The following is a 26,623-nucleotide window of genomic DNA, read 5'->3' on the forward strand; positions in this document are numbered from 1 at the left end:
GGCTACAGTCTTTTTGCCTGCTTCCGGAGAGGAAGGAAAAAAGGGTCTTTTGTTATAGCCACAAAAGACTCTCCCTCCCTCATTAATGTGCCACTGATTCTGAATAGATTTTTTTTCCTGAGGAATTCCATTCCACTTGGGGGGTCAAGGCAACTGGGAGATTTTAGGTTCAAGATCCATTCTGGAACTCTAGGGGAGAGAAAAAAACACCATAGCCTTCCTGAACCACGTTTTGAGACAGGATTTCAATTCATTTCTGCTAGCCGACTGGTTTCTATGCATATGCAAAGGTTTAAGACTGCATCCACTGGGCTATATCCAGTGCTGCATGAGCAGAATTCCAATGGGGTTTCCCCGTCTTCTCCTCCTACCTGTACCCACCTGTGTATCCCCCCAGATCTGCCCCAGAGGGTTCTCCAACCCTGCAGAGCAGATTTGGGGGGCATATAGGAGGCTGCATGGGGAAAGAGGAATCTAGGGATGTGTGACCTTACCCCCGTCTGGGTTCTCCAGATGCCCGCCCAGCCCCTGCCCCTGTTCGCTGGTCCCCAGACCACATTGAAGCTCCTCCCATGCTTGGCAAGCAGCCCGCGCTCACCCCAGCAGCCTCGTCGAGCTCTGCAGTTGCCATTTTTAAAAAAAATGGCCATGGCAAAAATGCACATATTCTCATGTGTGAAATGCACATTTTTGTGAAAATGCATATTTGTGCACAAAAATGCATATCTTTTGAAAAACGTGCATTTTTGCACATACATGAATATGCGCATTCGCAAAAATGCGCATTTTCATGTGTGTGCAAATATGTGCATTTTTGCAATCACCATTTTATTTCTCAAAAATGGTGATGGCGAAGCTCGTCGAGGCCAACGGGGTGAATGCAGGCCCGTTGCTGAGTGCGGGCAAGGGGCAAACTGGGGCAGAGGCTTGGCAAGCAGGGCTCAGGGGTGTGAGCAGGGGTGGTTCCATCGGATTCCCAGACTGCATGGAGCACCCACGCCATCCCTAGAGGAATCCATTCTGCCGTGGTGTCCATTCCACTGGCAGGCAGACACCACTGGATACAACTCATGGTTCTCATAAACAATGATCCACAATGGCTGTTTAAGTTAGGCTGCTTAAACCCTATTGCAGTCAACAAAATTCACAAGCCAACTTTGTGAAGAATTGCAACAGAGTAACACATGAAGACACACCTGCTAACAGGTAAACAAAAATATTCATTAGTAAGCTGCAAAGGCATTTTTTATTTTTAAAAAACATTTTGTACATTTCTTTTCTGTTTTCCCTTCATCTCTTGACAATTGTGTATGACAAAGAAAAGTTATAAGTGACTACTTGGGCCTTCTCAGTTACAGTATTACTTGCAGAATGGCAATGCCTCTGTTATAACTTACCGCCATTTGGCATAATGATGACCGGGACGGTTTAGATGCACTGTTGGTAGAAGTCTGACTGGGTGCTAAAATAAAGTTTCCTCCAACCATTTTTTTGTAAAACTTTGTCTGTGGTCTAGCAGAGCCTTTCAGAACTGTATAGAGCCCTTGGCTTCCATCCACTGGAATTAAAATTAAATTAAGAACAGATTGTAATTTATCAGCCTTTTATGAAAACTAAAATTGACATGCCTACAGCATGAAGCCAACATAACAAGGCATAATAAACCCACATGGGGTAATTATGAAACATATTTTAATATACTTTTTCTTGTAACTGTCTATCTTCCTGCTATTGTTTCCAAAAGAAGAACTTACATATGCTCGATTTGGTGACACCAACGTCTAAATAAAGGGTAGGCAACCTCAGAGGCTCCGGGGACCAATTTGCCACCCCTGGAACCCACCACACACACCTTTTCACTTTTAAAGGAGGCTATTTTTTTTGCTGCTGCAGGAACTTTTAAGTTACGTATCACCAGTGAGCACCTACATACAGTTCATCTGGTCACCGTCTTCCCTGCTATGGTGAGATGTATTCTATTTCTCTTTAAATTACAGTCATTATTTCTAATTTCGCATCTGTACATATAAATAGCATGTGCATATTTTATGCAGATGTATGTCTTCTTTTGTCCCCTTTTTGGGGGATGCATTCCCTCTTCTTTGGTGATGCATAAAAATGGCCACCCTACCCAGCCATAGCTTGCCATTTCACATACTTGTGAAGTCCATTTTGAATGGATGTTGACAGATTCTGCAATTATTGGGGTGGGGTCTCTGTTCTGCTATATATTTAACCTAAAGAACAAACCTCCTCCTAGGGATGTCAGAGAATTCCGCCATGGATCTCGTGCCACCCCCCCCCCACCCACCCTGCGGATCCCCCCCAGGACGAGACTTACCTGGGGCGGATCTTCCAGGCGGCGGCGGCTCCGGCAGTGGCTCTGGCGGCGGCGGCTGGGGCAGCTGGTCTTCCGACCGGCTGCCGCCACCGCCATTTCCAGTCTTGTTTTAAAAAAAAAGAAAAAAGAAAAAAAAGACGTGATAGGCTACGTAAAGATTTACATAGCCTATCATGGCTGGGTTTTAAAAAAAAACACACACACACAACGTGATAGGCTACGTAAACCTTTACATAGCCTATCATGGCTGGCTGGGTTTAAAAAAAAAAAAACGCGTACGCAAATGGCGGCGGCTACGGCCGCCGCCATTTGCGTTCCTTATTTTTCAACGTCTTAGTCTACATAAATATTTACGTAGACTATGATGGCGAAAATAAAGGGGAATGCAAATAGCGTAGCAGGCACTATTTGCGTCCCTTTTTGATTCGCCGTTTTAGCCTACGTAAATCTTTACGTAGGCTAAAACGGCGAATCAAAAAGGGACGTAAATAGCTCCCACTATGCTATTTGCATTCCCCTTTATTTTCGCCGTCATAGTCTACGTAAATATTTATGTAGATTCAGATGGCCAAAAATAAGGAACGCAAATGGTGGCGGCCATAGCCACCGCCATTTGCGTACGCGGTGTTTTGTTTTGTTTTTCCCCAGAGCCCTCCATGGCCGGAAATCTGGCTACAGACGGCTCTGGGCTGGGCTGGGCCTGGCCGGCTGCTCCATGGAGCTGCTGCAGAGCACAGCCGGCCATCGAGGATTCTGGGGGGGAGGAACGGATCGCCTCCCCTCCTGTCCAGGATTCCGGGGGGAGGGACGGAACGCCTCCCCCCCCACCATCAACATAATCTGCGAAAGGTAAGTCACTTTCGTACATCCCTACCTCCTCCTGCCTTTGAAATCAGCAGAGAACTGCAGAGTAAATTAATATGCCCAGAGCCTATGGAGTAATGTGAAATAGGGAAGGGTAGGCAGTAAGAGTGTAGAGCAGTTAAAAGCATGTTCTTGATTCCATCTGTGAAATGTTGAGGGTCTGATTTAGGCCCAGTCCTGAACACCCTACTATGACATTAGGGCAGCCTTTCCCAAGCTGCTTGCCCACCTTCCTGATGTTTTTGACTACAACTCACAGCATTCCTGACCAGTGGCAATGATGGCTCAGGCTAATGGAAGTTGAAGTCCAAAACATCTGGAGGACACCAAGTTGGGGAAGTCTGTATTAGGGTGCCCTTGGTTTAATGCATGCAAGACCTTCTCTATGATTTGCAAAACAGATCATAAAAATATTGCTGTTAGCATTTTAAAAAGATATCTGAGAAAGGAATTAGGATGAAAACCCTTATTACACAAGAACATAAGTCCATTTTTTCAAGCTTTCCTGAAGATCTGTCTGTAAAATGATCTTGGGAGATTAAAGACTCATCAGGCATTTATTATTTTTATCAAGTCAGTTTTACTTAGCAAAAAATCAATTTTGTGTTTATTTTTAGCTTGCTGAATCAGATGAGATTGAAAATATTGCTTAACCAGGTTCAAAGAACTGGAAAAGATTGCACATTGATGCAAAGCAGCTTTTTTTCCCTTTAAAGGCATGATGTGACAGTCTGAGTCATTAAGATTAGCTTTTATCTCATGCACATATTGGCGCTCAGCAATTTTAGACCGCTTTCTACGCTACCATATTGCAGTTTTAACTGAATGTATATTAAATCAATGGAGCACCTAATTCAACATAACCAGACTGTTCCACTGGCCAAGATACCAAAAGAGATTTGGACAGAGTTGTTTTGTTTCCCTAAATTTACACCAATCCAAGCAAAATGCCAGTTTTCATCACTATCATCACTGTTACAAGCTTTGACCTTAAAATTGTCCTTTTTATTATCTCAACATAATTTATGCTAATGTAGTTCCTGCCTGCTTAGATTACAATTCTGTCTGTCTATTAATAACATGTCCTTCATTTACTATATTCACTTTAGGTGACTTGTTTCTATAATGCGAAGGATCAGCACAATATTAACTCTTTATAGTGGACACTTTTGCGGGATACAAATTATGTTACTGGTGGAAGAAGTGTTGCTGTGTAAAATCCTCACTAACTGATAGAAGCCTGGACTTTGAAAGGATGACATACAAACCTCATGTGACACAATAGACTCCATAGAATACAAGCTAAGAACCCTGAATGACCTTGCCAGACTGGTGAAATGGACTGTGAGCATGGAAATTAAACTTAATAAGGCGAAGAGGTAAAGAAAAGCTGAATGCATAAATGTAAAAGTTGAAATACGAGGCTAAATTCACTTTAGTTCTCTACACTGGCATTCCATGTAGACAATGCTGGAGTGCCAGTTTGGGGAGGACCTTGGACAAGATACTTTCACTGAGCCTTCTTCTTTGAGTGGGCCCACCTCCTCCTTACCACTGCTACCACAGCTTATTCATGGGCCTCCCCTTCTGGGCCCAATCAGCAGTATTTATTTATTTGTTTATTTATTTGATTTCTACCCCACCTTTCTACCAAACAATGTCACTCAAGGTGGCCAAGAGAAGGGGGAGAGAGAGAAGATATATACATGAGGTTATTGCTTCTTTTCCTTGCTCATCTCATTGCTTGTTTGCTCACACTTAGAGGGCAGTTGAACAGGCAGCAGTGGCAGCGAGGAGAAGCAGCAGACCCAGGAAGCCCCCAAAACTGGCAATGGAACCTGGATGAGGGCAACCCTCAATGCTGGTCCTGCATGTATATTTTGGCTGCTAGAGTTAAGACTCTCCACTAGGGTGGCCACGTGTCCTTTTTTTTGTTTTTTGTTTACAGAGACAGTCCTCTATCTGAAAGGCTGCCAGAGACTCCTGTATGGTAACCTCTATTTGAAGCTAGCACCTGACCAGCAGACTGAACAATAATAATAAATTATTATTATTATTATTATTATTATTTCTAAATTTGCATCTACACATATAAATTAGCATATGCAAATGTTATGTAAACAGGCATCCTCTTTTGTCCTCTTTTTTGATTACATATTTCTTCTTCGGGGGTGATTCATAAGTGGCCACCCTATTCTCCACTTCTTGATCCTTCTCTTATCCCTTTATCTATAGAAGCAAAACATAATTGCTCTCATAACAACAAGTTAAGAAAGATGAGCTCGTATGATATATTTTATAATAGGATTCTAACAATGGCATTTAATGTTATGGTGACTTCATGATGCACAAAACAAAGCAGAATGGTGGCGGTGTTAACATGCCATCATTGTATATGGTGCCTTACAGAGTAACGTGAGAAACACAGACAGGTCCCTGCTCCCTGGGAAACAACAAGGAGAGAGGGAGCGACAGACAAAGGGAAGGAGGGGGGAAGGAGGGAAAATACCTACACCTGCACAATGCTTGTTGCAGTTGGGAATGAAGATTAAGAGCATAAACCAAAGGAAAATGAGGGTGTTGAGAAGGGATTTGAAGGGGGGGGTACGTGAAACCAAATAATTTAATAATGAAAAAGATTCCCTCCTAAGACTGAAAGAAAACTGCAGAATCTAGTGAATACCATATCTGCACTTCCCATCAAACACTTTTTCACATGCATTGTCCAGCCAAATAATGAGAATTCCCTTTAGATTGTGGAACAGGAGGGGGAAAAGTAACTTTAGGACTGATGCAGACATGTCATGTATGTCAACGCAACAAGAAGAAAACATTAGAATAAAAGATACTGGAGAAATGGAGGGACCTGGCACATTTATAAGTCTGACCTGAAAGTCGGGAGGGAGATGTTCTTGCACTTGCTGAAAACGAGAGCTTTGTGGTGTCCAGAACCTACCAATGCATGTAAAATGCACATCTAGTTCAGCATTTAGAACAGCCTTCCCCAATCTGGTGTCCTCTAGATGTGTGTTGGAGTACAGCTCTTCTCATCCCCAACCAGCATAGCCTATGATAGGATGATGGAAGTTGTAGTCCAACACACATCTGAAGGGCACCAGATTGGAGAAGGCCAATTTAGAGGAACAAGCTGTTTGCACAGCAGACTGTTAACAAAAATTAAAGCAACTGACTGTTCATCCTACCTGTACTTCCTTTCACCCAGTGTTCACGTATGACAGTTGTACTGAGTTGTTTCATCTCTGCATCTGAAAGCTGCTCACTGATATCAGGAATGACTTTCATTGTCTTATACACAGTCTCATGTTCTTCATCAGATCTTAGAATGGGGCTGTAGAAAGAGAGTTTGCATGGAAGGGAGAATGTCACCAGTTGCTATCTAACAGCTGCACAGAAGGGAGAAGTTCACCAGTTCCCATCTAACAGATGCATGGAACAGAGAATTTCTGGAGCAGAAGGCGAGCAATGGCTACTAGTCCCGATGGCTATATGCTATCTCCAGGATCAGAGGCGGTATGCCTATGTACACCAGTTGCTGGGGAACATGGGCAGGAGGATGCTGCTACACTCAGGTCCTCTTGTGGATTTCCTGTGGGCAGTTGGTTGGCCACTGTGTGAACAGAATGCAAGTCCCTTGGTCTGATAGACCCTTGGTCTGATCCAGCATGTCTCTTCTTATGTTCTTAAGAAGTTCACCAGGTACAGAGACCGAATTTGGAAATGTTAAGAGGACAGTGAAGAGCCCAAGAGTGTGCATTGGGGGCAGGGGTGGGATGGGGGAATGACTTCACAAATTGGCTTGAATTAAGTACTCAGATGGGGGGTTGGGTAGCAATGGCACCTGGCTTCATTTCATCTACTTCCCTCTGCAATAGCTGCAGCTCTACCTTCTGAAAGCATGGCTGAGGGAGGCAGCTAAGGTGAGGTGCATCCCATGCTTTGTCTTATCTTTGTCTTATAGCCCCCACCTCAGGGCTATAGTCCACAGCTTATGTAACAACAACAACCATCATCTCCATTAAGCAGACAGGTCAATCTAGTCATAACGAATTTCAGTTGTAATAATATACTCGGACACTGACTGAGGGCCTAAGCACACAGTTCAAACCTAGAAAAAAAACCCTTTTTTTTCAAAGGTGGTTTGGGGAAGGGGCAATTTAAAGCAGAGAAGCAGTACCAGTGGGGAAGGGGTTCCTTCAAAGTTGTGTTACTGAAAGGCATGTCAGAAATGTAATAGATAGACATACCTTTTCCTGTCAGCCATTTTCTCGGGACAAAACACCCCCAAGCTACTTCCCCCTGTGATAGCACCAGCTCCAGGTTTTATGGGGCTGCTGAGAGAGATACCCTCCATGGACATTCCTCTCTGAGTGCGGGGGGCTCCTCTTTGCAACTGTCACCACTGCCCGTTCAGTTGCTCTTCCCTATGGGCCCCGTTTGCCTAGAGGGAGAGTGTGAGGTGAGTGCAGGATGCCTCTCCAGCTCCTTACTGCTTGCCTGCATGGAGAGGGCAGGTCAACAGCAGTGAAAGTAAGGAGAAGCAGCATCAGAACAGGAGGCACTAGGGATACACAATGGGGCCCCTGAATTGGTGAAGTCCTCGGCAGTTGCCCAACAATGCTGACCCCAATGCCATTCATGCCCTGTGAGGTTCCAGGTATGAGTTTTTCTTTGAGGATGAACATGCATCTGGAAACCCATGGGTTGATTTTTCCCTGTCAGCTAGGAAAATAGCTGGCTGGGAAAGGATAAAGTACCACTTCCCCCACCATTCTTCTGCTTTAAAATCAAAATGACCCTTTCAAAGCTGTTTTCTTTCTCTTTATAAGGAAAAAGAAAAAACCCTCCACAGCTGTCAGAGCTTGATTTGCCTGACAAAAAGTCACACAACGTGGCTTCCAAGGAAAGAAAGAAATTGTACCAAAGGGACAATGAAATGTATAATTTCAGTATGCCTAGTGGAGGCAGCAGGTTGATGCCACAGACACAGTGGGGCAACTTGGAACCACAGCAACTGCACTGGCGTGAAGGACCGCCAAGGCACGCTGCCCACCAGCTGCCTCACCCCTCTCAAGATTTCCATGGACATCCTAGCTGAAGAGAGTTTGGGAGGGCAGAAAGCCAGCAGAATTCTGCCAGCTCAGCTAACAGAGGCTGTTCAGAGCAGAATAGCTGCAATAATATCAAAATGAGATAGAGGTAAAATGTAGAATTTAATGCTCCAAATTATAGTATTTAGGGCTTTAAACTGGACATTTCCCAAGGAATGTGGAGGAACAGCTTGTACAGCTCCCAGCTGCCAAGAAGGCAAGTCTTGCCATTCTTAATTATAAGCCCTTGAAATACCACAGTACTTTTCAATTATAGGATGTGTACCCCAAATGTGCTCTCCTCATCCCCCTGAGTGTCTGCAGGCCATAGGCTAAAAACCGGTATTCACAGGCGAAAAGAGTGAAAGACTGTGAAATGCTGAGAAATGGAATTGGCCATCGCCGAGCTCAGCTGTGTGGCACTTCAAAAATCAGGTAGTAGGATCCAGTTTAAAACAAACCACCACCAGAGGGAAATGAGTTTATTTATTATTTATTATTTATTTATTACGTTTATATCCCGCCAAATTAAATGCTGTTCTCAGAGTTAAAATTATATGCTGTTCTCAGAGTGGAAAATCTGCAACACAGCATTTCTGGAGATGAAATGCAGAATAAATACCCAGTGCCCTCTCCACAGCATAGTGGGAATACATCTCTGAATTCAAGATACTGGAGAGAAATGATAAGGGACAGATACCTACCACCATCACTACTGTTCTTTTTAATGTATTTAACAAATGGATTGTGTGTGTTTTAAAATTTGATGTTTGTAAGATGCTTTGGGGGGCTCTTGAGGCTGAAAGATGGGGAAGACATATTTACATAAGCATTTAAATAAATAAAGCCTTGCATCTGGCTGTAACCTGTGGGAGACAGAATACTGCCCTACATAGTTCTTTGGTCTAATCCAGGAAGGCATGTCTAATGTACCTATGCATTCCTATTACTTCCCTACAATGTTTCTTTCCCTACAATGTTTCAAGCCAAGCTAAAACAGCATTAGCATTGTGCATCCCATCATAACATCATAACATAACAGAGCCAGTGTGGTGTAGTGGTGAGAGTGTTGGACTGGGAGCCTGGAGATCCGTGTTCTAGTCCCCACTTGGCCATGGAAGCTCATGGGTGACTTTGGGCCAGTCAAACCCAACCTGCCTCACAGGGTTGTTGTTGTGAGGATAAAATGGAGAGGAGGAGGATAATGTAAGCCGCCTTGAGTTCCTTGTAAGAAGGAAAAAGGTGGGATATAAATGGAATAAATAAATAACATCCCTAAGTACTTTCAGTTTGTTATCAAGTCCATTGCAACCTTTCACAAAAGATAAATGGCCTGGCAACAGTGGGGAAGGGAGATATTTGCCCCCATTCTACAAACTCCAAGTCTAGATTTGATCAGCACTAGATGGAGGGGGGTGCTCAAGCAAGACACCTTCAGTGCCCCCCCTTCTAGAGTTCCCCATTGCTAGCAAGGGCTCCTCCTGCTTGCTACCATTGCTGCTATGTGTTTGGTGACAGCGTTTGAGAGTCAACATGCGAGAAGATGGTGATGCAGAAGGGCAGTCATCATCTGTTTGCTCACCTGCCTTCTCCTAGTTTATTTATTTATATCCAGCCTTTTCTCCAAGGACCTCAAAGTAGCCTACAAAGTTCACTGCCATTGTATCCCCTCAGTAACCCTATGAGGTTAGTTAGCCTCTCCCAAGGTCATCAGCTGAGCTCCATGGCAGAGTGGAGGTTTGGCTTGAGTCTCTCTAGTCGTAGTCCAACACTCTGACCACCACACCACACAGGGTTATCACTAGGAGAGAAAGTGCAGGTGAGCAAGCAGTGAATGCTGCTCCTCGCTGCCACTCCTTGCCCACCCTCTCAATGGGATATGTCAACAGTGAAGAACAGAAGTAGAGTGGCCGTGTGTGCCCTTTTACAGAAGACAATCCTGGTTTCCTGTTCCTCCCCTTCCTTCTTTCCCCACGCCCCCAACCTTCGCCATTGCTGGGAGTACATGGCTTGCTCTCTCCCTCCTGCCTGTGCAATGGAACAGAAAAGGGATTGAAGTATGCAAGAATACTTGTGAGTAAACCATTTTGGTTTTCTTCACCAAAGAGTGTGGTGTCCCTTTTAAGTAAGATAGTCTTGTGTGCACGTTTAGGGCTGGTAAACACTCATTCTGTTCTGAGTTTTTATGTTTTCTCTGCTAACTGCTGTTTTGACAGGAGGAAGCAATACCAAATACTCCCAATAAATCCTCTGTTTGAAAGGCTGCTGGAGGGCTGCCCTCTTTAAAGGCATCCTCTATTTGAAAGGCTGTTCTGTCCAAGGGAGGGTCTGTAGCTCAGCTGTAGAGCCCCTGCTTTGCATGCAGAAGGCCCCAGGTTCAATCCCCAGCATCTCCAGGTAGGGCAGGAAAAGCTCCTGCCTGAAACCCTGGAGAGCTGCTGCCAGTCAGTGTCAGCAATACTGGCTAGATGGACCAATGGTCTGACCTCAGTATAAGGCAGCTTCCCATGTTCTTAATTCCATTTTAAAGATAAAGACCCATAAAACTGTTGTCCATAAGCAGCACCTGAACAGCAGGGGCCGATCTACAGTGCGCCCACCATCTCAGTGAAGTTGGGGTCCTGTCGGGTTAAACACACTCGCATTAAGACCTGATTATTAGGGATGGCGGAGAATTCTACTACAGATCTCAATGAGGCCAAATGCACTGGCATTCGGCCCCCCGAAACCCGTGGCGGAACGGCCTCTCACCCCCTGCCCTCCCCCGGAATCCCCCCCCGGGACGAAGCTTACCTGGGGCAGATGTTCCGCCGATGGCGGCTCTGGCAGCGGCTCTGGAGGCAGCGGCAGCAGCTGGTCTCTCAGTTAGCTGCTGCGGACTCAAATGGCGGCCACCGTAGCGGCCGCCATTTCGTCTGGCCAGGCTGCCGTGATAGGCTATGTAAATATTTATGTAGCTTATCACGGCAAAGGCAGCCATGCAAATGGCGGCCACCACACCATTTGCGTAGCTGCCTTTGCCATGATAGGCTAGGTAAATACTTACGTAGCCTATCACAGCAAGCTAAAAAAAAAAAAAAAAACCACGTATGCAAATGGCGGCAGCTACAGCAGCCACCATTTGCATTCCCTTTTTTTCGCTGTTTTAGCCTATGTAAATATTTACGTAAAGATATTACAGCGAAAAAAAGGAGAATGTCCGGCTGCGGGCGGCCCCGGCCGGCGGCTCCACGGAATCTCCGTGGAGCAGAGCTGGCCAGATTAGGTTTTTGGGGGGAGGTGCGGCACGCCTCCCCCCCCACCATGAATCACCCCGTCGAAAAGGTAGGTGACTTTCGTACATCCCTAGTGATTATCCACACTCATCCATTTTCCTCGTTGCGGTGCTTGATCAAATGCATGAGCTCAGTTCACACTCTGTTTTCCTGATCTTAAAGATGGCAGCTCTCATTGGAGGAGCAGAAACTCTCCCTTTCTGCTGATGCCCCACCCACTGTCCCTCTCTTCCTTTATCCCTGTGTGTGTGTGTGTGTGTGTGTGTGTGTAGGGATGGTGTGAGCATCCTGTTGGGGCTCGAAGCCCAGTGAGAGCTTGTCCCTTGCTGCCGCCACTGTAGCAGATGGGGGTGGAGGGAAGGAGGAGGCACCTATCCTCTTCTCCCCCCCTACCTGCTGGAGGCCAGGGCAAGAGGCTGGGGGGTGTCTGCTGATGCTCTTTTCCCCACACCAGCCCTTTGCAGCCAGCATGAGAAAGAGGAGCAGCAGCGACAGCGGCACCCAGCACTCACGTTTTGGGCAGGCTGCTAGCTTCTTCAAAGCTTCAAAGACCATGAGATGACATTGCATAGGTTCCTCAGCACTCAAAGCTTTATCACCAGCAAGGAAATGGCTGGAGGTGCCTGCCCTTGTCTGGTCTTGGAAGCTCAGCAGGGTCAGCCCTGGTCAGAATTTTGGATGGGAGACTGCAAGGGAATCAGACATCCTGCACTGAGCAGGGGGTTGTTCTGTCTCTTCAAATGACACTAACTTTTACCTCCTTCTATCCCCTGCTTTGGCTTTTTTTTTAAAAAAATTAAGAATCACAACTGAGTGCCTTTACACACCCTCCCCCCCTTCTAGCTTAACTGGTGCTGTAATGTTTTCTCGCTGCCCCAATCCTAGGCACTCACTTACTCAGGAGTAAGCCACATTGAACTCAATGGAACTTACTACTGAGTAGATATAAGATCACCCTGTAAGTCTGCAAGCCTCGAGTAAGCCCTGCTGAGCCCCATAGGGTGCTCTGGAACAAAAGAGGACATTGCTTCTGAGCTTGGTGGGGTGGGGGATCAGAAGTGTTTCCCTTCATTGCAGGGAGGCATTTTACTCAGTTGTGATCTTTATTTTTTATTTTTTTATTTTTAAAGCCAAAGCAGGGGATAGAAGGAGGTAAAAGTTAGTATCATTTGAAGGGAGAGAACAACCCCCTGAAGCCTGATTCCCTTGCGGTCCCCCATCCAAAATTCTGACCAGGGCTGACCCGGCTGAGCTTCGCAGATCAGACAAGAGCCAGCACCTCTAGCCCTATGCTAGTTGGTGATAAAACTTCCAGTGCTAAGGAACCTATGCTATCAGTAGCTGGAAGACCACATGGGGGCATCTAGAGCTGTGACTGGATAGGAGGGAAATACAAACACCACCATATATGAACAGACATGGGAGGGGACTATGACCAGATATGGTAGCAAAGGTGGAAAATCAGAGCACATTAAGGGGAAATACTGGGATATCAGGGTATTGAAAGAGGGAGCACAGAAGTGGGAGATTCCGGTCCCAATTCAAGGTGGGTCCTGCATAGTGTGAAAGATGAGTGGTGAAACCTTTTTGGAAGCAAAAAAACCCGTAAGTATAGATTGGCCCCAGATTGAACAGGCAGGCACACAGCTTACCTGGTCCCAGTCTTCCACGCTGTGGTGAGATGTATTGTATTTCTATTTAAATGATAATAATTTCTAAGTTTGCACAAATATATATCACCATATGCAAATTTTATGCAAATCACTGACCTCCTTTGTCCTCTTTTTTGACAATTCACAAGTGGCTACCCTAGGAGCAGGGGGCTCTAGTCCCTGATGGGTCCTATTGGAGCAATGGCAACTACCTGAGGATACTACCCTTATACTGGACCTCATGGCTGCTCCTACACCAGTTGAATTCCCCTGTCATGTAGTTTCCCCCTTTGATGGAAATAGGACAAGAGCAAAAATGCATAAATCCAGGCATAAGGAGAATTCAACAAAATCATAGGGATGTACGGAAGTCACTTTTTGAAAGGCTGCCGCTGCTGCCATTTGCAGTCTGTGTTTTTTTCTTTTTCCCCCCATAGAAGTGATAGGCTACATAACAACTTACGTAGCCTATCATGTCTGGGTAAAAAAAAAAAAAAACGGATACTCAAATGGCGGCAGCTAGGGCTGCCGCCATTTTCGTTCCTTATTTTTCGCCGCCTTAGTCTACGTAAATATTTACATAGACTAAGATGAAGACAAGAAAGGGGAATGCAAATAGTGCCCAGTATGCTATTTGCTTTCCCCTTTCTTTTCTTCGTAAATATTGACGTAGACTAAGACGTAAATTTTCTTTGTAAATATTGATGTAGACTAAGACGGCAAAAAATAAGGAACGCAAATGGCGGTGGCCATAGCCGCCGCCATTTGCGTACGCGTTTTTTGTGGATTTTTTTACCCAGAGCCCTCCACGGCCAGAAATCCAGCTGCAGACGGCCCTGGCCTGGGCCTGGCCGGCTGCTCCGCAGAACCGCCGTGGAGCACAGCTGGCCATCGAGGATTCCGGGAGGGAGGACCAGATCACCTTCCCCCCCGTCGAGGATTCCAGGGGGAGGGACCGAATGCCTCCCCCCTCACCATTAACAGAATCCGTGAAAAGGTAAGTGACTTTCATACATCCCTAGCCATAATAGCCTACATAAATATTTACGTAGGCTATCACGGCAAAAAAAAAAGGGGGAACGCTAATGGCATCCTTGCGTTAGCCGTGATAGGCTATGTAAGTATTTACATAGCCTATCATGGCTATAGTGATGAAGCGAATGGCGGCCACGGCCACCATTCACAAGTCAGCACGAACGGCAGCAGGTAGGTGTCCCGTTTCGTGTGCCTTTCATGGGGGGGTGGGGGGGCTTCGTTCCACCACGGATTTCGGGGGGCTGAATGCACTGGCATTCGGCCTCACCGAGATCTGTGGCGGAATTCTCTGACATCCCTACAAAATCAGTAAAATTTCTCCAGCCTTTTCAGACATAAGCCTAGGCCCCCAAAGGCCAGTCCAAACAGGTAGTTCATACAACCTACCTGTAAAGAATGTTCTTTTCCCTGAAACACAGCAGTGTGCTTTGCTACCATGACATTTTTGGCATTTTATCTTTCGACTAGCAGCCACACTTTCCCTCAGATTAGTGAGGCTGTCAACAAAGGTATGAAACAGTTCACCAGTCGTATATAAAATAAAATCTGAACAGGTGAAGGCATGATGGTTATTATGACAGAGAAAATAACAGGTCTTAGCATAGCTGGACATCGCTATTGTGACAAAGGTTGTGTATTATATATCAAATTCTTAAATTTCTCTTTCCTCTTTCCTCTATCCAATATTTTATTTTATTGGAAATGGTTTAGCCAGCATTATTGCTTCCTTTAAGAATTTTGTCAGGGCAAAAGCCCCAAAGGAAGCAATCATGCTGAAACATTAACACAGTATCCTGTAAATAAAAAGTCCTATACTGTTGGGGGGGGGGGACATCCCTTTAGGCAGAGGAATGGGACATGTATGCGTCTCCCCCTCAGTATTATATGTCCTATGTATTGCCCCCTAGACAACGTTAGGCATAATACCAGCACAAACCCCACATCATAAGTATACAAAACACCCATGTATGTGGTGTTTTACAGAGTAACCTAAACAAATGAGGCAAATCCCTGCCCTGTTGCAACCTAAATTTCAACAGAGGGGGGAAGAAACAGGGTGTGGTCAGGAAAGAAACTGGCAAAGATAATAGGATGAATAAGCACAAAGACAGCTACAGGCACTTAAGCCTCCTTTTATTTGGGGCAAGGATGGTTTCATGGTGTACACAGACATGATTGCTGCAGGTACATATTGGGCCCCACTGCAACAGCTAGTTCTACATGAGGCTAGGGATGTATGAAAGTGACTTACCTTTCGCGGATTATGTTGATGGGGGGAGGCGTTCCGTCCCTCCCCCTGGAATCCTTGATGGGGGGGGAGGCAATCCGTTCCTCCCCCCCCGGAATCCTCGATGGCCGGCTGTGCTCTGCGGCAGCTCTGCAGAGCAGCTGGCCAGGCCCAGCCCAGCCCAGAGCCGTCCGCAGCCGGATTTCCGGCCGCGGAGGGCTCTGGGGAAAACAAAAACAAAAAACCGCATACGCAAATGGTGGCGGCTATGGCCATCGCCATTTGCGTTCCTTATTTTTGGCCATCTGAATCTACGTAAATATTTACGTAGACTATGACAGCGAAAATAAAGGGGAACGCAAATAGCGTAGCGGGCGCTATTTGCGTCCCTTTTTGATTCACCGTTTTAGCCTACGTAAATCACAATTTTTTTTTTTTTAAACCCAGCCATGATAGGCTATGTAAATCTTTACATAGCCTATCACTTCGTATGCTTTTTTTAAACAAGACTGGAAATGGCGGCGGTGGCAGCCAGTCGGAAGACCAGCCACCGCCGCAGCCGCCGCCACCCGGAAGATCCACCCCAGGTAAGTCTCGTCCTGGGGGGGGATCCGTGGGGGGGCAGGGGGGCAGGCCATTCTGCCACGGAGTTTGGGGGGCCGAATGCACTGGCATTCGGCCTCACCGAGATCCGTGGTGGAATTCTCTGCCATCCCTATATGAGGCAGAGCGATGGGGGCTGCCTTAGGCAGCTGATTGGTTGTCATGAAAAGACAGTAAATTTATAGTTTTCAAATGGATCATTAATGCATTGCCAGGGAGGGACAGAGGTTCTCATGGGATTTTTTGCCTTATTGGCCAGCATTCTGCACTTCGAGTGTTGGGGAAGGCACCATTGACTGTTCCGCATTAGGCAGCAAAACATCTTAGGATGCAGCCTTCATCACTGTTCACAAGCATGGTAAGTGCTTCCCTGAAACCTTTCACAAAATTTCTCTTATATTGGCCTCTACAATAATTTTGGGGCAATTTCACTCTGGCACTAAATAACTAAATTATGATGATGATGATGATATTTAGTGCCTATCTGAAATTGCTCCAAAATTATTATAGAGGGTTACTATTATTATTACCTAAAGAGGTCAGACAGGATAAAATACAGACAATAGATCAGCACTTGGTTAAAAAAAGACACAGCTGAAAACCAGTTAAGTGTATGGGCAAATAAAAAGGTTTTCCCCTAGTACCAAAAACCTATCAGGCTAAGCTCCAGGTAGGCAGCCCTGAGGACAGCATTCTATAATTTGGTTGCCACCACTGAAAAGGCCCTTTCTCCACACACTGCTGCTGTGCATTTTGTAGGGATGTCAGAGAATTCCGCCACAGATCTCGGTGAGGCTGAATGCACAAAATCCGTGGCGGAACGAAGCCCCCTGCCCCCCCCCACGAAAGGCACGTGAAACCAGACACCTACCTGCTGCCGTTCGCGCTGCTTTGTGAATGGTGGCTGCGGCCCCCATTCGCTTCTTCATTATAGCCGTGAAAGGCTACGTAAATACTTATGTAGCCTATCACGGCAAAAAAAAGGGAACGCAAATGGCGGTGGCTATGGCGGCCGCCATTTGCGTTCCCTTTTTGGGGGGGCCGTGATAGCCTACATAAATATTTACATAGCCTATTACGGCAAAAGAGAGGGGCACAAATGGCATAGTGGCTGCCATTTGCACCCATCTCTTTTGCCATAATAGGCTACGTAAATATTTACATAGCCTATCACGGCCAAAAAAAAAAGGGAACGCAAATGGCGGCCGACGTAGCCACTGCCATTTGCGTTCGCTGTTTGTTTTTGTGTTTGCCATGATAGGCTACATAAATATTTACATAGCCTATCACGGCAAAATACAGGGACGCAAATGGCAGCGGCTATGGCAGCCACCATTTGCATCCCTGTGCAGGCTGCCCAGCGGCCGGATGTCCAGCTGCAGGTGACCCCGGCTGGTGGCTCCACGAAATTGCCACGGAGTAGACCCGATCGGAGAGAATTTTGGGGGGAGGGATGGCGCCTCTCCCCCCCACCGCGAATGTCACCCTTTGAAAAGGTAAGTGACTTTCGTACATCCCTAGCATTTTGGTAAATGGCCTTCTTTCTAGGCCAGCTGTACTGGACTGACGGCAGCCTGCCTGCCTGGCAGCATGGAGCCCAGGCTGCTATGGAGAGAAGGTCCCGCTAGTGCTTAAGCATCTCCTCCTCACCCATTCATGTTCCAGAAGGACTTATTCCCTGAGGAGGTTCAGGGAATGCCAATCAAATTTGCAGATGACACAAAATTGGGATAGCTAATACTTTGGAAGACAGAAACAGAATTCAAAGTGATCTTGGTAGACTGGAGTGCTGGGCTGAAAACAACATAATGAAATTTAATAGGGATACATGCCAAGTTCTGCATCTAGGAAAAAGAAACCAAATGCACAGTTACAAGATGGGAGGTACATGGCTCAACAACACTACAAGTGAGAAGGATCTCGGAATTGTTGTAGATCGCAAGCTGAATATGAGCCAACAATGTGATGTGGCTGCAAAAAAGGCAAATGCTATTTTGGGCTGCAGTAATAGAAGTATAGCATCCAAATCCCAGGAAGTACTAGTTCTCCTCTACTCAGCACTGGTTAGGCCTGATCTGGAGTACTGTGTCCAGTTCTGGGCACCGCACTTTAAGAAGGATGCAGACAAGCTGGAGAGGGATAAGAGGAGGGCAACAAAGATGATCAGGGGACTGGAAACAAAGCCCTATGAGGAGAGACTGAAAGAACTGGGCATGTTTAGCCTTGAGAAGAGAAGACTGAGGGAAGATAGGATAGCGCTCTTCAAGTACTTGAAAGGCTGTCACAGAGATTAAGGCCAGCATCTCTTCTCGATCATCCCAGAGTGCAGGACACGGAATAATGGGCTCAAGTGACAGGAACCCAGATTCCAGCTGAACATCAGGAAAAACTTCCTGACAGTTAGAGCAATATGGAACTAATTCCCTAGGTAGGTGGTGGGCTGTCCCACACTGGAGGCATTCAAGTTGAGGCTGGACAGCCCTCTGTTGGGGATGCTCTGACTTGGATTCCTGCAGTGAGCAGGGGGTTGGGCTTGATGGTCTTATAGGCCCCTTCCAACCCTACTATTCTATGAACACAGATAGGTAGGTTTCATATGATTATAGATATGTGTCCTGAACAAGTGTGATAGCAAATCTGAATGTTCCTCAGTCACATGCTGAGATTTACAATCTCACTTGTTCTCAGAGTTTCATGATGAAAGGTTTATTAGATGCAAAAGCACGGAAGATAATGTGATTCTATAGACAACACTGAACATCCATTTTATATACCAGGGGTGGGCAACTTGTGGCCCTCCAGATGTTTTGGCCTGTAACTCCCATCATCCCTCACCATTGGATATGCTGGCTTGGGCTGATAGAAACTGCAGGCCAAAACATCTGTAGGGCCGCAAGTTGCCCACTCCTGTTATATACTAATGAGATGGAAAGAGTTTAATATCAAGACAGAGGAAAGATTGGAGAGATTTAGGGTGCAATCCTATGCATGTTTAGTAGGGTTCCCAGGTCTCTGGACCTCACCTGAAGTCTCTGGGCCTTGCCCTGGGTCTCTGGACAGGAGGGGAGGGGCAGAAATCTCTGGGTGAGAGCTCTCTGCCAATTGTGTGTTCCCCCCCCCCAAACAGGAGGAGGAGGAGGTAGATGGGATGGAAGCAGCGACAGCCGCTGCACCTGGAAAGAGAATGGAGGAAGCACGGGCCTGCTGCTTCTTTCTATTGCGGGTGGACACAAATGGAGCCCCCACTGCTGTCTGCCTGCTCAGCCAGCCACTCCCTCCTACAAGCTATCCTGAGAGGCTGGCCCTAGTGGCCAACCTCTTGCAGTAGTTGGTCACAAGGTGGGAGCAGCAGCCAGGCCGTGGGGAGGAAGGGACGCATGTAGGCTGGCCAGCTGGGCAGGAAGCAGGACTGTTGCCACTTATCACCAGGTTCCCCCTGAGCGAGGGGTCATCAGGAGCTGTGGATTGGGGCCCTCTCCCCTACTGAGCTATTATCTTCCCATCCCAACCAGCCCTGTGGTCCCTATTGGTACTGCGAGGTTTAAGGGGGAGGGAGGGAGAGAGAGAGACGGTGTGGAAACTGAAAGGGAGAAAAAAAAGGGATTGCAATACCTGAGGCCCTTGGCCCATAAGCTTTGTGTGGGTGAATTCTATCTTTAATATAAATCCTTTTGAATTTATGGTGCTGCAACTTAAGATGGCATTTCTGGAGGCATTCAAGATGAAGCTGGACAGCCATCTGTCAGGGATAGGGATGGCACAGAATTCCACCACGGATTTCAGTGAGGCCAAATGCACTGGCATTCGGCCCCCCAAAATCCGTGGCGGAATGGCCTGCCACCCCACCACCACCCCCCGCGGATCCCCCCCGGGATGAGACTTACCTGGGGCGGATGTTCCGGATGGCAGCAGCTCCAGTGGTGGCGGCAGCAGCTCCAGTGGTGGCAGCAGCAGCGGTGGCGGTGGCAGCGACGGTGGCGGCAGCTGGTCTTCCGACCGGCTGCCGCCGCCGCCATTTGCAATCTGGTCTTCTTTTTTTTCTTTTTTTTTACCCAGACGTGATAGGCTACGTAAAGACTTACATAGCCTACCACTTCTGGGTAAAAAAAAAAAATGGTGTACGCAAATGGCGGCAGCTATGATGGCCGGCATTTGCGTTCCTTATTTTTTGCCATTTTAGTCTATGTAAATATTTACGTAGGCTAAAACGGCGAATCAAAAAGGAACGCAAATAGTGCCCGCTACACTATTTGCGTTCCCCTTTATTTTCACCGTAATAGTCTACGTAAATATTTATGTAGACTAAAACGGCAAAAAATAAGGAACGCAAATGGTGGCCTTATGCGTATGCAGTTTTGTTTTGTTTTTTAACCCAGAAGTGATAGGCTACGTAAGTCTTTAGGTAGCCTGTCACGGTTCAATACAGGGACGCAAACGGCGGTGGCTACGGTAGCTGCCATTTGCGTCCCTGCTGCCCAGTGGCCAGATGTTCAGCTGCGGGCAGAGCTGGCCGGGCAGGACTCCAGGGGGAGGGACAGAGTGCCTCCCCCCCGTCGAGGATTCCGGGGGGAGGGCCAGAGCACCTCCACCCCACCGCGAAGCAGATCCACGAAACGGTAAGTGACTTTGGTACATCCCTAGTCAGGGTTCCTTTGCCCTGGATTCCTGCATTGAGCAGGGGGTTGGACTCAATGGTCTTATAGGTCCCTTCCACCTAGGGATGGCAGAGAATTCTGCCATGGACTCCAATGAGGCCGGATTCTAAGAAAGACTCACCTCAGCCACCCAGGGGAATCCGCGCCGGCCGGATCCTACCTGCCGCCGGCCATCTGCTGCCATCAGTTACCGCCTATCCCATCTGCTGCTGCCTGTCTTCGGACGCAAATGGGCCCATCTGGTCCTATTTTTTAATATAAATAGGCTATGTAAATCTTTATGTAGCCTACAACAGCAAAAGGCAGGGACACAAAGGGCGTCTGCTACGCCAGATGCCATTTGCATCCAAAGACCGGCAGTCCGGCAGCAGATGGACCTGGCCGGCAGCTCCGTGGACTCGCCGCAGAGTGGAGTCTGCCAGGGAGGATTCCAGGGGGAGGAACGGATCGCCTCCCCCCCCCCCCGTGGACCCTCCAGCAGACTCAGAAAGGTGAGTTCCGTACCCCCCTACTTCCACCCCTACTCTTCTATGATTCTGTGTTTTTAAGTTAATATAAAATGTATTCCTGGCTAAATTTGTCTTGTTTAATGTTTGCTGGGCCACACTTAAAAGCCCCCTGTGCTTATGTAACCCCAACTCTCTCACTTACTGTTATTGACTCTTAATTGCCTGCCACCTCCGTTTGCTTGGATGTGAAATGGGTTTCCTGGTCTCCCATCTCCTTTAATATAAATCTTGGAGAAGTGGGCTTGTCTACAAATGCCTTTCTCTGTGTTATGACATACTCTGGATAAACTGGGGTGTGTCTCTGTGTTTTTAAGCCACTTTTTAAAAAGAAAGAAAAAGAAAGCCTGCTCTCTTTTGGTCCTGTGAACTTAGTATGCTGCAATTATGTAACCCAAACTTTCTTTTGCAGTCATTGACTTTAATTGCCTGCTGCCTCAGTTTGCCTAGGTGTGAAATGGGTTTCTTCCTCCCTCTCCCCATTGCTTTCAATGGGTGGGCTCTGCCACAAATTGCTTTCTCTGTGTTGCTATACTGGAGAAATATCTGGGAGGGGTGTTGGTGGGTTGAGCTGTTGCTACACAAAGGCTTGTATATAGCAAAATAGGTACCCTTGGGTCCACCTCCAGTGACCCACTGTGACATCACCGGGGCCTGCCCCTATGACATCACCAGGGGCCGTCCCTAGATCTCAGGTTTGGGCCCTGAAATCTCAGGAACTGGGATGTTCCGGACCTGGCAACCCTAATGTTTAGACAGAAAAAAGGCCTATAACTCCCAGCATGCCCCAGCCAGCCACGCTGGGAGTTGTAGGCCATTTTTCTATCTAAACATGCATAGGACTGCACCTTTAATGAGTTAATTTTAAAATGTCAAAATGGATGTGTTGTTTTTTAAAATAACTATATAACCTACAAATCTATAAAATCTGAATAGTTACTAAGCTTTATCCTTTTAACAAAGCTTAAATAGTAAAATATAGGGCTGTGCACTGCCTCAGTATGAAGCCTGAATACCAAGATCAATGGACTGATTCGGAGGTGCCTCATCATGATACAAAATGGAACAGACCAGCACCGAGGTGCCCCAAAGCAAAGCAGCTCCTCTACAAAGTGCCTTGTCCGCCTCATATATTCGGAGCTCTTCTTATGCCTTTTGAGCAGCCTAGACAGGCTGTCTCCAAAATGTATCAGCTTCTGAAAGCTCATGTGGAAGGGCAGGAGGAGGAGGAGGGAAGGAGAAGGCAAGAGGATGTGGAGGCGCCAAATGTATCAATTTGAGAGAGAGCCATCCACCGGGAGAGGTGGGAGAAGGAGAGAGGAGGAGGGAGGGAGCTTTGCTGTGAGTCAGCCTCCGTTTGCTCATTGTGAGAGAGGTGGTGTTACTGGAGAGGAGAGGACTGGCTGAATGTTATTTGGCTAGAGCAGTAGTCTCCAAAGTGGGATGTACCCACCCGGAGGGGGGCACAAGGGGTGTGTGCAAGCTGCCTGATAATTGAACAGCTTCCCACTGCCCTGACAAGCTCCATTGTGTGCAAGAATGGCAGTGGTAGCAGTGGCAGCAGCAGCAGGATGGGACGGGAGCTGAGAGGGAAGCTCCGTGGCATTTCTCTCTCTGCTCCAGGCCTAGCCACTGGGAGCAACTGCCCCAGTCTCTGCCAGGCATGGCAGAGGAAGCCTTAACCCTTCCCACACTCCTTTGGCAGAACAAAGCCAAGAAGAAAGTGTGTGCTATGGGGACTGGGTAAAATGAGGATCCATAAGATCAAAAAGGGATCCTCACGATTTCATATGGGAGACCCACAAAACCACCATCAAATCATACAGCACATCTGCCTTTGTGGATTGAACCAGAAAAATCATGGATCTGCCACTTGTGGGCACAGCCATGGTGCAAAAACATGGATCCCTGGCAGAGATTCTCTTGATTTCAAATTATTTTTGCAGAGCAAATCCCTCAAACCACCAACATATCACAGAGCACATCTGCCTTCACAGACTGAACCAGAAAAATCATGGATCTGCCACTTGCAGGCACAGCTATGGCACAAAAACAGGGGGAAATGGCTCCCCGCATTCCCTAGAACGAGGCGGCTGCTGTTGCGCATCTGGAGGGCCTAGGAGTTGGTGGCGACAGCAGTGGCAGCCCACCCTCATTAGAAGGAGTTAGCCTCCAACCAGGCACCCTCCCGTCCTTCCAGGAAAGGGAGAAAGCACAGTTGGAGGGTGACTCCTGGGTGACTCCTGCCCTCATGCCTGTCAGCGGTTGGCCAGTAGTGGCTTCCCTAGAGACACCAGCAGCAGTTGCAGTGGCGGCTTCCCTGGAAGCAGTGTCCCTCCCCATGGCACAATGGCCCAGATAAGGAGCTGGGGGCTGGGCGGCATGTGGGGTGGGGGGCTGAAGTGGGATTTGGATGTCCGATTCCAGCTTCGGCTTCATAGGCCGAAGCAGGTTGGGGGGGGGGCGAATCAGCCCAAGCCGAATCAAGCCCACCTCAGAAGCCCCAAAGTGGCTTCTGAGTTAGATCGGGGAGTCCATGCACAGCCCTACTAAAATATCCATGAGCAAGGCTTACAGATGCAAGTATGCATTAACAATGAAATATTATGTAATTATATTTGACTCAGATTGGCATGACAGATACTGTTGAAGTGTTTGGAGATGTCTTTAGAAAAGAAAGTACTGCCTAATTTTGCAGTGATGGAATATGAGGTGGGCCATAAAACCATGTTAAACATCTGATCTAAATTTTGTTTGACTAGTATACGCTGGAAACTGTCGACCATTATTCATACATTAGTGGCTGTTCTAACAGTATTAGGCCTGACTCATAAATATGCAGTAATTACATTTTGGATTTCCTCTGGCTGTGAGAAGAGACTCATGCAGGTCAGTCCTATGCATGCACTTCCGACACACACCTTGGATTACAGGCAGAGTCATAAGGGTGAAGGCAGTCCTGAAAGCCCCACACTATTTCAGGTCCTAAAGGTTAACACCAACACTTTGAATTGGGTGCAAAAGTGGTGTCACATGTTCAGACTTTCTGGCCCCCAGGATCTGGGTGGCCACATTTTGCACCTGTTGACATTTCTAAACCATCCTTAGAGGCTCCCCCATGCAAAGCACAATGCAGTAGTCTAATATGTATATAACTAGTGCATGAATAACTGAGGTTCTGTTACTCTAGACAGGACCACAGCTGTGTACAGGCCTGAGCTGGCAGAAGACACTTTTAGCCACTGCTGCTACCTGTGCTTTTCCAGACAGTGGTAAGTCTAAGAGTACCCCCAAGCTGCAATCCCATGCAAGACTAGGCTAACACTTCCATCAACATCAGCAGACCTCTCAGCCCATTTAAGGAAATGCCGACTTACTGTAACAGGAAGTCTTACATGGCTTACATTTCAGCTTCTTTCCCCTTATCTAGCCCCAAACACATCCAGGTAGAAGACAGAAGTAGAGCTGTGTGTCATCAGCATATTCATGGAAACACAACCTCTGAATAATTTCTCCCAGTTGCTTCATATTGGTGTTGAAGAGCATGGAGGATAAGATGGAACCCTGGGGCATTCCACAATCAAAAGGCCATGGGGTGGAATAGAACTCACTCAGTGCTACCTTCTGGGAACGTCCACTAAAAAGGACCAGAGCTATTCTAGCCCTGCCTTCTAAGTAGGGATGGCGGAAAAATCCGCCACAAACTCCAATGAGGCCAGATTCTTTAGAATCCGGCCCCCTGGAGTCCGTGGTGGAACGGACTGCTCCCCCCGCCACCCTGTGAAATCCAGTCGGGACAGACCCTATCTGCTGCCGGCCGGTCCAAGTCTGTCCTCTTCGGTCCACAGCTGTCCGCTGCTGGGCTGCAGACGCAAATGGCATCTGGCGTAGTGGAGGCCATTTGTGTCCCTGCCCTTTGGCATGATAGGCTATGTAAATATTTATGTAGCCTATCACGGCAAAGGGCAGGGACGCAAATGGCATAGCAGATGCTGGCCAGGGAGGATTCCGGGGGGAGGGACGGATCGCCTCCCCCCCCCCGCAGACCCTGCAGCGGACTGGTAAGTGGGTTTCGTACACCCCTACTTCTAAGCCCAACTCAGGTGGAACAGAAGGATACCATAACTAATGGTATCAAAAGTTGCTGAGAGATCCAACAGGATCAAGAGGATTCCACCATCCAGTCCCTGGAATAAGTCATCCACCAGAGGCAACCAAGGATGCCTCATCTCGAGAGCAGGCCAGAACCCAGACTGGATCTAAGCAATCAGTTTCCTCCAAAGCCACCTGGAACAAGGGGATACCACCCTCTCCAACATCTTGCTCAAGAATGGAATACTAGAGATTGGATGGTAGTTGATCAAGTTCATAGATTTCTTTACCAAGGGTTGCACTACTGCTCCTTTACAGCAGCTGGATCTAGACCCTCCCTCAAGGAGGCATTCACTACTTCTGATCTCCACATCTTCAACCACTACCACACCAGCTGCTTTTAATATCCATGGTGGGCAAGGACCCAGAGATGAAGTGCTGGGAAGCACTTCCAAGAAGCTTGTCCACATCCTCAGGTTGCACAAGTTGAAAAATATACATTACAACATGATTAGACATTGCTCTAGCAACCCCCATCTTTGACCCTGCATAATTACAACATCCAATTCAGGGGAATACTAGCAATTTTCCCATCAAAATGCAAAACATATTGGCCATCGTGAACTTTCAATGGCTCTACCACCGAATTCCTGTGGAGAAGGCAGTTCACAGCCCAAAAGAGCTCAGCTGGTCAGCACTGTATAGATGCAATGCTGGTGAAGAAGTAAGAATTCTTTACCACCATTACCACCACAAGGTAAGTCTTCAGATGGAATCTTACCTGTGCTCAGCCTTGCTCACAGTGAAGCATCTGCCAGCTCACTCTAGACATCAACCCAATCACTTCATTGCCCTCAACTTCTCAGAATACCAAGGAGCAGATATAGTTCTATTATTCAGTTGAAGACAATTGGGAATGACCATATCTATGGCCTGAATCATCTCCATGTTCTAGGCAAAGACCATGGCCTCTACAGAACAATTGGCTAAATCTACAGGATAATCCTCCAAGAATTTCAGAAAACCTTAGGGGTTCATCAGTCTTGGCAAGTGGACCATTGCATTTAGTCCTCCACCTCTGCAGAAGTAAAAAGTCACTGAAGGTCTGCCCATTACAACAGAACTGTTACTGACCCCCTTGTCCATAGATCACCATCTCCAGATCCAAAATGGGGCCTGCCACAGGTGTAGGACCTGGTATTATTTGAGATAGGCCCATGGTCAACATGGCAGTCCTGAAGTCCAATGCCATGGCAGCCAGACA

General features: G+C 47.2%; 1 protein-coding gene across 1 annotated transcript in view; it reads right to left on the reverse strand.

The window, feature by feature from the left end:
- CNBD1 (cyclic nucleotide binding domain containing 1) overlaps positions 1-26,623 on the reverse strand; it is a 233,503-nt gene that overhangs the window by 111,715 nt on the left and 95,165 nt on the right. The window contains exons 4-6 of the mRNA XM_084851452.1: positions 6,409-6,554; positions 1,398-1,558; positions 1,197-1,199 (exon numbers count right to left, since the gene is read on the reverse strand). Coding sequence (XP_084707578.1) covers positions 1,197-1,199; positions 1,398-1,558; positions 6,409-6,554 — 310 coding nt within the window. The remainder of the gene's footprint in view (positions 1-1,196; positions 1,200-1,397; positions 1,559-6,408; positions 6,555-26,623) is intronic.

Source organism: Heloderma suspectum, chromosome 4 (genome assembly GCF_057233095.1).
Source record: "Heloderma suspectum isolate Gila_16-S chromosome 4, 16-S_ref, whole genome shotgun sequence".
Classification (NCBI taxonomy): domain Eukaryota; kingdom Metazoa; phylum Chordata; class Lepidosauria; order Squamata; family Helodermatidae; genus Heloderma; species Heloderma suspectum.